Genomic DNA, 12,799 nt, shown 5'->3' on the forward strand with positions numbered 1-12,799 from the left:
TCCCCAGTATAATTTGCTTTTCTTTTTGTTGAAATAACTGCGCTTTGCCAAGACACGTTCTTTTCTTGAGTAAGGGGTACGGATTCCCTGACCCCTTCTGATCACCATTGCCTAGTACCAGCCGAGTTAACACAGGGTTCCCAATCTTTAATGAAGTGCAGCAACCTTTGAAGAATTAGAATTTCCTCAAAGTATCGTAGTCTGGTTTTATATATATAGTATTGTTACCACAGTCCCTTCGCGGCACCCTGCACCTCTTCCAGCGGCACCCAGCTCGGAAATCTCGGATCTAACTTTTTATAATTTTTATTATCACTATCAAAATTACCTATTATTTTTTTATAACTAAAAGTTTGTAAATTATTTGTGAGCAATTAAAACCAGAACTAACTACTTTTAGCAAAAAAAATTCCAGATTTTGGAGGGGGTCCGGGCCTCTCAGCCCCTACCTTATATACGCCATTGATCTAATCCACCAAAACTATGAGGGTATGACATATTCAAATGCTTGGTATACAGCACTATGGAAAAACTACACTGGCCTCAAAATGTTAAGGTACAACATGTTTCTCGAAGCTCACCATTAAAAAAAGGGCAGTAACAACAAATGCATAGTTTGCATGAATGATAATAGCGAACTTTTAAATCATTTATAAACAGCTACCACGTTTATTTTATAGAAAAGAACATATCTTTATGAGTGAGACAAAAATATGCAAATATCAAGCCTTCGTTTTTTTTGTGTGTAAGTTGTGTTGATTTTCAACAGTTGTTGGCAGTTTGGGTGACAATAGTCAATAGAGTTTGGAAAATGTCTCAGAGATGTAGTTTGCTCGATTCGTTAAGGTGCATAGGCGGATTTAGGACTGAGTTCCTGGGGGGCAGGATTTTTTTTTTTTTTGGAGCAACATTTTTAATTTCCCTCCCCCCTCTCATGTTTTCGTCTGTTTTCTGTGATGCGTAAGGCCATTCTTTACTTTTTTATGTGTCGTTTTCATTACTGTGTGTAATCATGCTGTCCTTTTTAAATTGACCTTAAAAGAGAGGGGGCTGGTATTAAGAGAGTGACACAGTGCTCCCTTTTAAGTGGGATATAGAATATCTCCAGTTTTCGGGAGGCTCGGGGGTTACTCCCCCGGAGGAAATTATCTAAAATGGATATAAAATTCTACATTTTGAAGTTTTATAAGGGTTAATTGGAAATAATAGGCGAATAATATTTTTTTTAAAGTTTTACGCTTTAAAAGTGTTTTGTGATGCAAGTTAATACTTTAAAAGAAATAGTGCACAGATTTAGAGAATAGGTATCAAGAGAGTAACATACTACCCATTTGAACAATTCTTAATTATACATTTGATAGGAAAAAAAATTGAAGCACACTTTGCTTAGGAGTTTCAAAGACTGTCTAATTATTTTCAAGGTTTGGTTGGTTAGATTGGGTTTTTGGCTCAAGAGCCCTTGTAAGCTATACTGTGCAAATTCTTTTCAGGGATTTTAGAACCTATCAATAATTTGCACTTTCCAGTCTCTGAAATTGAGTAGTAGATTATACAGTTGTACAGTATTGTTCAAACTTTGTAAGAAACGGTTATTTTAAGTTCAAAAGAAAAAATAAACTTTAATTTCCTATTCAAAAAAGAAAAAATCATGATTTTTTTGTTATAAGATTTTGGAAGATAAGTTGTTACTATATAAACTCCTCCCAAAACTGGGGGGGCATTGTCCCCTTTGCCCCCCCATAAATCTACCCATGCTCTTCTGAACTATTCAAAAACGAAAAAATAATGATTTTTTTTTTTAATTTTTGGAAGATGTGTTGTCACTACATAAAGTCCTCCCAAAACTGGGGGGGCACTGCCCCCCTCTGACCCCCCATAAATCCGCCCATGTTAAGGTGGCGGGCAGTTGGATGGATGGAAATGGGATTGTCTTAGGCTGATGCTGCTAGATGTATCAATGTGTATCATGGTGTTGTTCAGCAACTTTGGGATAAATACCAGAGGGGGAGGGGGATAATTAATCAGAGAAGTTATTTTAAAAGGAGTTTAGTCTCTTCAATAAAAGGTAGCGTTTCGGGGGAAGCACGATAAATTTGAGGGGGGGAGAGGAGGGATTTATGAGAATCGCAATAGCAATATATAATAACAGCCCTTGCAGGGAGGAGGGAGGTCATGACGCAGACAATGCCATTGTACTTTTTACAGAAGGATTTTAATCCATCAAAAAGATAGTGATGTTTTTCTTTTGTTGGGGATGGGGATGATAAAACTGAGGGGAGCCACCGCACTTGGGAAGGGAAATAGGCACCCCAGCTACATCACATACATTATAAGATCTGCAATACAGAAAAGTCATCGAACATTATGATAAGAAAATGTTCCAGCAATTTAGGCGAATAATAATGCCTAGAGCAGGGTACCCATGTACTCATCCGGTGGGGGGGGGGGGGGGGGTCTTGTACAATTGAGGGGTGTTGTCGCAGTTAGTGGAATGTGGCTTCCCTTACTATATTATTTGTATATTGAGCTCTGCAATAGAGGGAAGTCATCGGACATTTTGAAAGCTAAATATTAAAGTAGTTTATCCCAATAATAATTGCTAAAGCAGGGATATGCCTGATCCGTAAATATTTCAGTAATTAATTCAAATAATAATTACTGAAGTAGAAGTGCCCTTCTTGGGGGGGGGGGACACACAGGAAACTGTGTCCACTGAAATAATTAATGAAGGTTCTTTAAAAGGATTTTAGTCTCTTTCATGAGGGGTCATGTTTATTTTGGGGGGAGGGGAGTTCGTTTTAATTGAGGAGGTCATCTTTGGGGAGAGGGGGCACTTGGACATACATGATCCGATCCAAAAGTTGTGAGCCTTCGTTTAAAAAGACAGATTTATTGAGCTGATCAGTACAACTGACTAATAGTTTTAAAAATAGGCACCTCCTGCAACAACGTGCTGCTGTAGGCTGCTTTTTCATGACTCAAAGGCATCCCGGAAGTCCTGCTCCAAGATATCTGCAAGAGCTGCTTTGACATGTGCTTGGATGTCCTCGATGGAGTCGAAGCCTTTCCTTTTCAGTGCTGAATTTAATAGTGGAAACAAGAAGAAGTCAGGAGGCCACAAGTCCGGACTGTAGAAAGGCTAGGGTACCACGGGAGTGTTGACTTGGATCTTTTTCAGTCAGAACTCTCGGCACAAGTTTTGCGCAGACATTCCCCATATGCAACTTCTCTATAACAATGCGTGTCACCGTTGTCTCCGATAATTCCAGGGCTTTTGCTACTTGGTAGAGATTCAAACACCAGTCCATTCAAAAAATTACACACTCGTTGCAAATTCACGTCAGTAACGGCTGAGGATGGGCATCCAGACTGGGGTTCGTCAGTCACCACTTCCCGGCCTTACAAAAGACTTCTTTCCACTTTTCAACTTGCAAATGGGACAGACACTCAGTCCCAAACACTTGATGAAGCAATGCGAACATTTGGGAAGGAAACCGGAAGCAGTATTGGATCTCTTTGCGTTGTTCTGACGTATTTTCCATATCGCCGTGTCACGCACTACCATACAGGGGTTACTGTCAAAGTTGATAGTACTGCTCTGAAAGCTGGAAGACAACTGACTCGCGCCAACAACACCGTCGTTTTCAAGCGAAGCGAGCTGCAGGGTGTGAATGCGTCAGTATAACGTGAGGCTCATTACTTTTGGATCGGACCATGTATAACTATGCATTTCAAGATCTGCAATTGAAAAACGTCCTCTGTATGTAATATTTCTGTAATTTTTTCAAAAAATTGACTACAACGACCCTCCCAAGCACAGACCGAATTGTTGAAATTTTACAAAGGGTACTTGAAAGTTTTCAAGTCTTTGTGAAACAGACCTCACTATTGGGGAATAATATTTTTAGGGGGAAGGAAGGTGCCATGTCAGACTTTTGAGCGGGAGGAGTAACACCCATACTTAAATCATTTGCACATTAAAATTTTCTTCCTTCACATAATTTGCAAAAACCATATAAGTTCAGAAATGAAAGTTTATTCTCGGTTTTCTAGGACAATCGATGTGTCCCAGAGAACAGGAAATCCTAATATATGCTACCCAAAGTATGTTTGATAAGTCATATCAAATGAAATATCGGATCTTGAACAAAAAAAAAGATACATCTCCACTAGTTTCGATACTACTTCCACCTCAACACTCAACAACGCAATCGGCAATTCTTTGAAATCAAACTTTCGAAAAACGATGGATCGGAAGTCATGCAAACTGCTTTACTTCTCAAATACGGAAACTTACATACCTTTTCAAAGTTCTCAGATCTCCGTAGTCTAGTAAAAACTGCTTAAGCTTCTGGAATGATATTCATCCAATGGAACAAGCATATCTTGGATTCCATCTGAATGAAGCTCTTACGGCAACCCTGGCTTTAGACACGGCGCGGTGCTGCATTGGCGCATTCTTAGCACCCAAACTAGCGAGATACAATTTTTTTGTTCTGCAAAGCACCAAAATACTGGAAAATTTTGCTCGTAATCATAACAAGGGAAAAAGACATGAAAATCTGGAAGAGTTGGCAGGTATGATCCACTCATTAAGCACAAAGAATTATGAAAAATGCATTTTTAAGTCATTATTTCAATTAGTTCTTAGTTAAGTCTGGTCAGACAATATATCGGACAGATTTAAATCTGGGTATCGTTACGGCGGTAATAAATATATATCGATACATTACAGTATATCGGTATATCGGCCAGCCCTAGTCGTCAGTCATTTTTTAACAATCAGAATCCGCAAACAAATGTTATTGATCAAGTTCTACTTTTTCTATACAATGAAGAGACATTACCCACAACAGGCTCATTTACAATTTCATCCAGATCTTTTTGTACACTGCACGGTTTCTCAAGTATTTCATACTTCTTTTCTGAAAAATAAAATACAGTTGAAAAATAAATTAAAATGCTCATAAGGAAAGCAATAAAACACTCAAAACACAGCATGCGAAACTGAGGGAGCTGAAATTAGTGGTGATCAGAGATATGGCTAAGATTTTTTTCAACATGAAAAAGGTGCTGGACATTTTTTGGAGAAATGAAATTCATTTTGATGGAGTAAAATACATGAGATCAGAGAAGACTATGATAATAATCAATTCCATAGCAATTAATTTTCTGAGAATGGAATGGAAGATTGAAGTGAAAGAAGAAATGTACACTACAGTGAAATCTGTCTGTATTGCTATTTTCCTTGGTCAAAGCAAAATGTCAGCATAAATAATCAAACTGTCAACAAAGAAAACCCGTCAATAACAATATTTTTTTAGGTCTCAACAGCATCGTTGTAGAGAGTTTTTACTGTATTTTGATTTTTAACATTCAGAATGATGGACATTTTGAATCACAAAGAAAATACAGTCAATTCCCAATTACTTGAATATTACTATTACTGAAGCAGCGGGTAAAACTGTTTGAAGGGTCAAAAATACTGACCATATAATGACTAAAATTTAATAGATACTAGCTTTGTTTGTAATATGTAGCAACATAATATACAGCTAATTTGGTACAAATTTAGACTGAATGTTTAGTTTAGTTAATATATTTATTGTATAATGAATAAAACTTTTCTGAAACTAGAAAAATAAATTAAAAGACCTTGCAACTGTTTAAAATATTAAGTGATTGAGAGCAGTTTTTCATTCACATTTTTTTCCTTTGAAAACTCAGTGGAAAACAACTTAAAGAAAAAATCTGAAATTAGGAAATACAAAGTGGAAGAAATACATAAATTATACATTTATTCCAATTAATTTTTATTTAAAAACATCTTTTAGTAAACTGAACACATTTAGAAGATTGTTTCAATTACTAATAAGCAAATATTTTTGCATGTACAAAAACTACATCCTGTCTCAAAAATATAAACACAAACATAAAATACAATTCAGGGTAAAAATAGAAATGGCGGGATTTATATCACATATGTGTATAATAATAACCAGTAAGTGAAACACAAGTTAGAGTGATTTACAGTTGAACCTCCATATATCGAACTTCCACATATCAAAATTTTCTGTATATCGAAATCCCAGCAAATTTCTATGTTCATTACATAGAAAAATTGTTTCTATATATCGAAAAAAACTCTATATAGCAAATTTTTTTCGAGATATTCATAGAGTTTTTTTCTCTCTTTAGACTGTCTGTCTCATGAAAAATAAAGGTTAGGGGGGGAAATTATGTTCACTAAAGGTTGCTACAAAACTTGTAAGGAATCTGGGGTTGAAGGGTGAGTAGATAGGTCGTTGTTGTTTCATTCTGGACTTCTTTAATTCCCTTAAGTTTATTTCAAATATCTTAGTTGTAACCAGTAACATTGTAAAATCAGTTTCAAGTTATCCTTTTTGTCAGTTGATTATCATTCCTAGTCTTTTTAGCTGAAGCAAAAATCATTCAAGTTAAGTAGATTGGTTTTTCACTTTTCGCTTGATTACATTGTCAAAACAAAAATCCCCTCATGTTAGGGATCAAGGTGAATTGCCGAAGAATGAAGATGTATGAAGGCACAATATGGAATTTCTGTTATTTTTCTTAACTATTAACTTTTATTTAATCCAATGCTTGTATAAATTAGAAATTTCATTTTATACACGAAAATTAGCTTTAATTTTAATGTTCTAGGAGATTTTTAGGATAAAATAAGATTGTTTCTATGTATCGAATTTTTTTTCCGGCAATTTACTTCTTCGATATATGGAGGTCCAACCGTATTTTAAAAACACCATGTGTTGAATTTATTAAGAAAACTAAAAAATAGGGTGTCCCATAATTACAAACACTTTTTAATTTACGATTTTTTTTAAGGTTGAGAAACCAAGTTAAAAATTAAAATATGAAATTGTTTTCGTTACCTCTAGTTACTTCAAACATATGGTTTTCCATCGTAAGTATAAAGTAACTTCTGTGTCGAAAAATATTGGCTTCCAGTTTCATATAATTTTGGTGACCGATGTTGCCCAAGGGTAGATCCAGAAATTTATCAAGGAGCGGGACATAGTTTTTTTTTTTAACCATTATCTCTCCAACATATCTGATCTACATCTACTCTAAAATTGTAACTTATAAATTAAATTTCGTAATAATCCCCGTCGTTCTGGGGAAATGTTTCGGATCTCCCTTTTCCTAACATCATTGAAGATAATCTAAAATTGCACCCTTTGGAACCTCAGATTCGAGAAACTACCAGAGGAAAGTTACTAAACCATTTCTTCCTCTAACACTACCCGAGATATATACAATCCCCTTTTTCAAAACTTAAATGGAAAGATGATTGGCGGAAGGTCTCCAAACATCACCAAAGATCAAGAAATGACCCTGAGAAATAATTGGAGAAAACCAACATAATTAAAGCACAAATATACAATCTGAATATTTGTGCTATAATTATGTTGGTTTTCTTCCAGATATCAACAAACACTGTTTAAAATCGCCCTTTTGAAATTTTTCTTCCAAAAAGTTTCTGGGAGGGAGATTTGAACCATATTCCTTTCCTTTAAGTCATATGAAAGATGTCCTGCACTATCCTTTTTGGACCTCAATTCGGAGAAATTACCGGTGCAGGGTTCCTCAAGGGAGGGATGATCACCCCTCCCTTGTATTTGTCCTTGATGTTGCCACACATTTAACATTGGATTTAAGTTTGGACTAACCGATGGCCATTCTATGACATTGATATTATTCACGTTGAACAACAGATTTGTTGAGTTGGATGCATCAGTAGGCATTTTGTCTTGCTGAAATACAGTTTGATCCACCCAGCAAATCCTGTATTGGAATAAGATTGTCCTCTAATACTTGCTAATAGTCGAGAAAGCTTATTTTCTTGTTCAAATTGCCAAATAAATGGACTTTTCTTAAGCTAATTCATAAGAATTCAACTTTGAATTGGAAGGGGGAAGTTTATGGTTTCCATCAGTCCTTATTTTTGAGGCCACGTTCCATACTTTTTTGTTTTATAATCAGTAAAGAAACGTTAACATCTAAAAATATTGCCTAATTTCACAAAAATGAAAAAATCTGCTTCAAGAGTGTTGCTCTCTTACCCCCTCTCTTCTGACCCCCCATTTTTTGGGCACCACTTGCCTATGATAAAAGTCAAAATTATGGGATACCCTATTTTCTGTTTTACTAAATAAATTCAACATATTATGATGCAGGGCTGCCTACCTCCTAAGATCAAGGGTGCACTCCCCCCAAAAGAGAAAAATACTCCTCAAAAGAAACCTCGCTAATAACTTCAATGGCGCTATCAGCGGCATGACCCCCTCCTCCCAGGTGGGCACTCCTACATGATGTTTTTTCTAATAAATTAACCCTATCTTGTGCTTTATGTATTGTTTAATATTAGTATACACAACACATGTGAAATTAAATATCCTATCATTCATATTGTTACTGTGAATTGTATTTTATGTTTGTGTCTAAATTTTTGGGACAGGGTGTAAGTTCACTTATACCGCAAGAACTTGTGATGAAAGTTGAGGCAACAAATTAAAATTAGAATTTAAACACAACAAATTTTTACTCATTTCGATATTGCACACAAATGTAGCTGTCAAGTATACCTTATTGCTTGAAAAAATCTTCATCTTACCTTCAGTGGTGTTCCCATAGGGTATATATACTCCATATATGCCGTATACTCTCAAACATTTTTAGACATATAGAGTATACCCTCAAGCTTCAAACATTTTCATATTATAACCTACAGTGAAGCACCATTTATACATTTTTGAAGCGACTGTATGAAAAAAGCACACAAACAAAAAAAACGTATAATAGGTATAGGTTAATGTGTATTAGACTTTGCAGGGACCAATTTTAAAAATGTATAATTGATAAAAACGCATAAAAGAGAAACGTATAAACGGTGCTTAACTGTATCATGTATATGATCGTATTCACATACTGTGCATAACTGATTACTGCGAGTATACCCTCAGAAAAATTGATGGGAACATCACTGTTTACCTTGTACTTTGGGCAAAAACAGGAAAATGGTTCTAAGAATATAACCAATATCAAGAGGGGGGAGCTAGGTTTTCCATAAAACTAGATCATCCCAATCCAATTAGCAAAGATTTTTATCAAGTAAAACAGACTACCAGGTAGGCGAAATTTGGCTGCTATATTAGCAATTGATTGCTCTTTTGGAATTTTTTAAGTTTATCAGAAAATGAAAACAAAATAGCAGTGAATTTTACCTTAAAATTAATTATTTAGTAAATATGCAAAAAAAAAAAAAAAAAAAAGACCGACTTTACTGGCTAAATTCTGTAAATACTGACCAATTTTTAACATACTGACTGACTTTAACTGACCAGTTTTATGCCCTGCTCGAGATTTTTACCAAGTCCTGACCTCTTTGTCTCTAATTCTATGCTAATTATTCTAAAGATCTCGAAGTTAACTTCCTTTAACTCGAAGTTTTTTCAAAGATAAATCAAAGTTTATTTCGAAAGAATGAAAAAAAAAAAAGAAACAAGTGATTATAAGAGAAAAATTAATTCACCTTCACTTGCGATTCCTGCACACTAAACCTCTAAATCAAGAAGAGCACCTGTTGAACCAATGTGCGATGAAGGAGTTACATGTGAGAAAAGGAGTTTTCTTTCGTTGTACAGTGCTGTTTACACTTTGACATGTTGCTGGACTACAAATTTGCTTTTAGGCTGTCAAGTCAACTGATTGTACCTTTATGTACAGGTTGATCTAAGTTAAGATACATTCCCCTTCATTCTTTAATTTGATTATTTGAGAATAAGTTCCTGAGAGACAGAGGGAGTTTTCTTCGTACTCTGTCAATGATATTAAAAGAAAAAGAGAAACTTCCAAAGCGGTAGAATCCATTAATCGAAATTTGAAACGATTGAAGATGTGTGCCTTTCCGCAAGTAGAATCAGCTCTATTCAAATTGCTCCAGCAGTATTGAAATCAAAACCATGCTTTTGATTTTTTTTCTCTCAATAATTTTGATTAAACTCTGCATCTTGAGCTTAAAAACTTTCAATTGTTGTAATTTTGTTGGTTATATGTACATACTAATTAAAATATGCCAAATACTGAAACTAGCAGTAAGTCAAACTTCCAATAAGTCGAAGTTTTTTGTCGGTCTCTTTAAATTCGAGTTATTGCGAATTGACTGCATATATATATATATATATATATATATATATATATATATATATATATATATATAGTATGTTTTTAAATTCCTTTTTTCCTTTGCCATAATGCTAAATTTTGACTTAAAATACAAAGTATGAAAAGACACTTGCAGGCAGGGGCGGCAAATAGGGGGAGCAAGAGGGGGCGGTTGCACCCCCAAATATTTTGCACAGAATATTAAGAAATCGGGAAAATTCAATTTATATAACGCGAATTAGAGATCATATGCAATAGGAAATTTAAAAAAAAAAAAGAATTTGCAGATGATCTTTAGTAAAAGTTGATGAAACTCGAGACCTGTCCAGACACGATCAACTGTTTTTCGCTATTTGGATAATAACTTAGAAATTCATGAATCATTTTCAGAACTTCCAGAATGAAAAACAGATGGAGAATAAGTTTGTTTCAACTAAAGAAGAAATTTCCTCATATGGGTTAAACCATAGACTAATAATAAGAGTAGACCGAGCTTTCCCAGACTTGCTGATGAAAAATTTGGTTCATGGATACATCATGTGACTAGTGGGAGGCTTGGCGAAAACTTTGGCAACATGGTTGCTAGATGACAACATTATCTATAGTTTGGCACTCGACATATATTTTAAGATGTAATTTGTTTTAATTATAATTTTTTTTCCAGGTGCAGAGATTGAACTGTTTTACTTTTAGTTATGCATTATTTTGACATTAGTAATTAGTTTTTGATCACAGTTTTCAGTAACTTTTATTTCATTTGGAACTGCTACGTCAGTGTTGGCGTGAACGTAATGGCGTAAACGTTTTGCGTTAACACAAAAATGTACTAATCGGTATCTTAAATTGAAATTGTAGGTAAAAATCTTACCGTCTGCCGATCCGTTTTGGGCGCTTGTATCTTTAATTGCTTAGAGAGTTATTGAAATTGACTACAGAGAATACACAGTACTATCTAAACGAAAAACTCACTATATTAACAAAATATTTACAACCTAGAATAGCAAATTTACAAATCGGACTCCATAAAATATCATTCTTCCGTGTTCCATCAATTCTATTTATTTTATTTCTCGCGATCGTTGATCGTCTGCTACGATCAACGCCCGCTGTTGCTAGGATATCCACCAGTCACATGGTTTGGTTTATGAGCAGCAAAAGGGTTGCCATAGCTCAGTCTATTCTTATTATTAGTCTATGGGTTAAACGCCTCATACTTGTAAGTCTAGTGTTAAGATGATGCTTCTGCTTCCAATGTGAAAGGGCAATGCAGAGGTGTGACTGGCCCGATTTTTACGAGAAGTTCCTTGGTATTTTGAGTTCATTGTTGCGCTTATATTTTAAATGTACGTTCAGTTAGTGAGTGAACATTAATTCCTTCTGTTAAGAGGCGTATTTGAGCAATTCAATACATTGTATACTTTTATGGAAACTTCTTACAAAAGACACGCTATTTTTGAAAAAAAAAATCATGCATCAACAAATACATTTGCTGGGTGTTCTTTAACTGAGAGGTACAAAATGGTCTTCAAAAGTTAAAGCTAAAACTCTTGATTGAGCTCCTATTAAGAGCGTCTTGTTAATTTGGAATTATTGGACTCATTTAAAAAAAAAAAATTTAAAGTGACAAAAATCCACATGATGATGCAAAGTTATATTATTGGCTCAATATTTTGTATTAAATAATAAATTCATTCAGTTTCTAATGAAATTAATACAAGATTTAGTGATAAATCTAAGTTCAATATTATATGTGCAGGTTATTGAACAAGATAAATAAAATATTTCAGTTACTTGTAAAAGTTGTTGAACGAAGCAAAAAGGATTGTTTTGCGAAGAGCCAGTACTTCAACGATGAAAAATGAAGCCTAGAGCACAAATTTTAAATTTGCGTGGGATTTTTTTTAAAGAGAAAAATTTTTAAGATGCGTTTTCTAACATAACTTTGTAGCTTCAATTATTTTTCACCGATTCCAATCAACTCAGCTAACTGTGAAAGATCATTTTCGTGTCTCAGGTTTGAGATTTTTTTTTTTTTTTGGTGCACGATGGGATTGCCAAGAGCATGCTACTGGATATTGACGGAATATGGTACCAAGATTTCCTTTTCCTCTAGATTCCAAAAATCGTACATTAAAAATTTACTTTAGAAACGGTAGTATCAAGATCTTTTCTGTTACAGTTTACTATAAAATAAATTAAAAGTGTGGAAATTAAAATTTGAATTTCTTTAATGACCTTACTTTTAAAAAAATGTACTCGTATTTTATTCCATACTTAAAAAATTCATATTCAAAAAACTCGACCCCCCCCCCCAAATGAAATGTTGAAATGCCGCCCCTGCTTGCAGGTGTAGAAAATATCTCAGGAGCTTTCGCGCCCCCCCCTCCCTTTTTTTTTTGAGAAACTACATGTTAAACCAATAGTGACTCATCATTCACAAATTAAAAACAAAAACATTAATCAAACGATCAAAACAAACGATGCAGAAAAGAAAGTTCAACATTTAATATTCATACAGTTATTTTTCCAGTGATAAACACAAGATTAATTAATTGCAGAAGTTTTAAAGAGGTCAGTGAAGACTACTTTTGGTCAA

General features: G+C 34.6%; 1 protein-coding gene across 3 annotated transcripts in view; it reads right to left on the bottom strand.

Moving 5' to 3' along the window:
- LOC129228536 (uncharacterized) overlaps positions 1-12,799 on the bottom strand; it is a 133,726-nt gene that overhangs the window by 59,461 nt on the left and 61,466 nt on the right. For all 3 annotated transcript variants that reach the window (XM_054863233.1, XM_054863227.1, XM_054863220.1), the window contains one exon: positions 4,848-4,925. In XM_054863233.1, the coding sequence (XP_054719208.1) occupies positions 4,848-4,925 (78 nt within the window). The remainder of the gene's footprint in view (positions 1-4,847; positions 4,926-12,799) is intronic.

Source organism: Uloborus diversus, chromosome 1 (genome assembly GCF_026930045.1).
Source record: "Uloborus diversus isolate 005 chromosome 1, Udiv.v.3.1, whole genome shotgun sequence".
Classification (NCBI taxonomy): Eukaryota; Metazoa; Arthropoda; class Arachnida; order Araneae; family Uloboridae; genus Uloborus; species Uloborus diversus.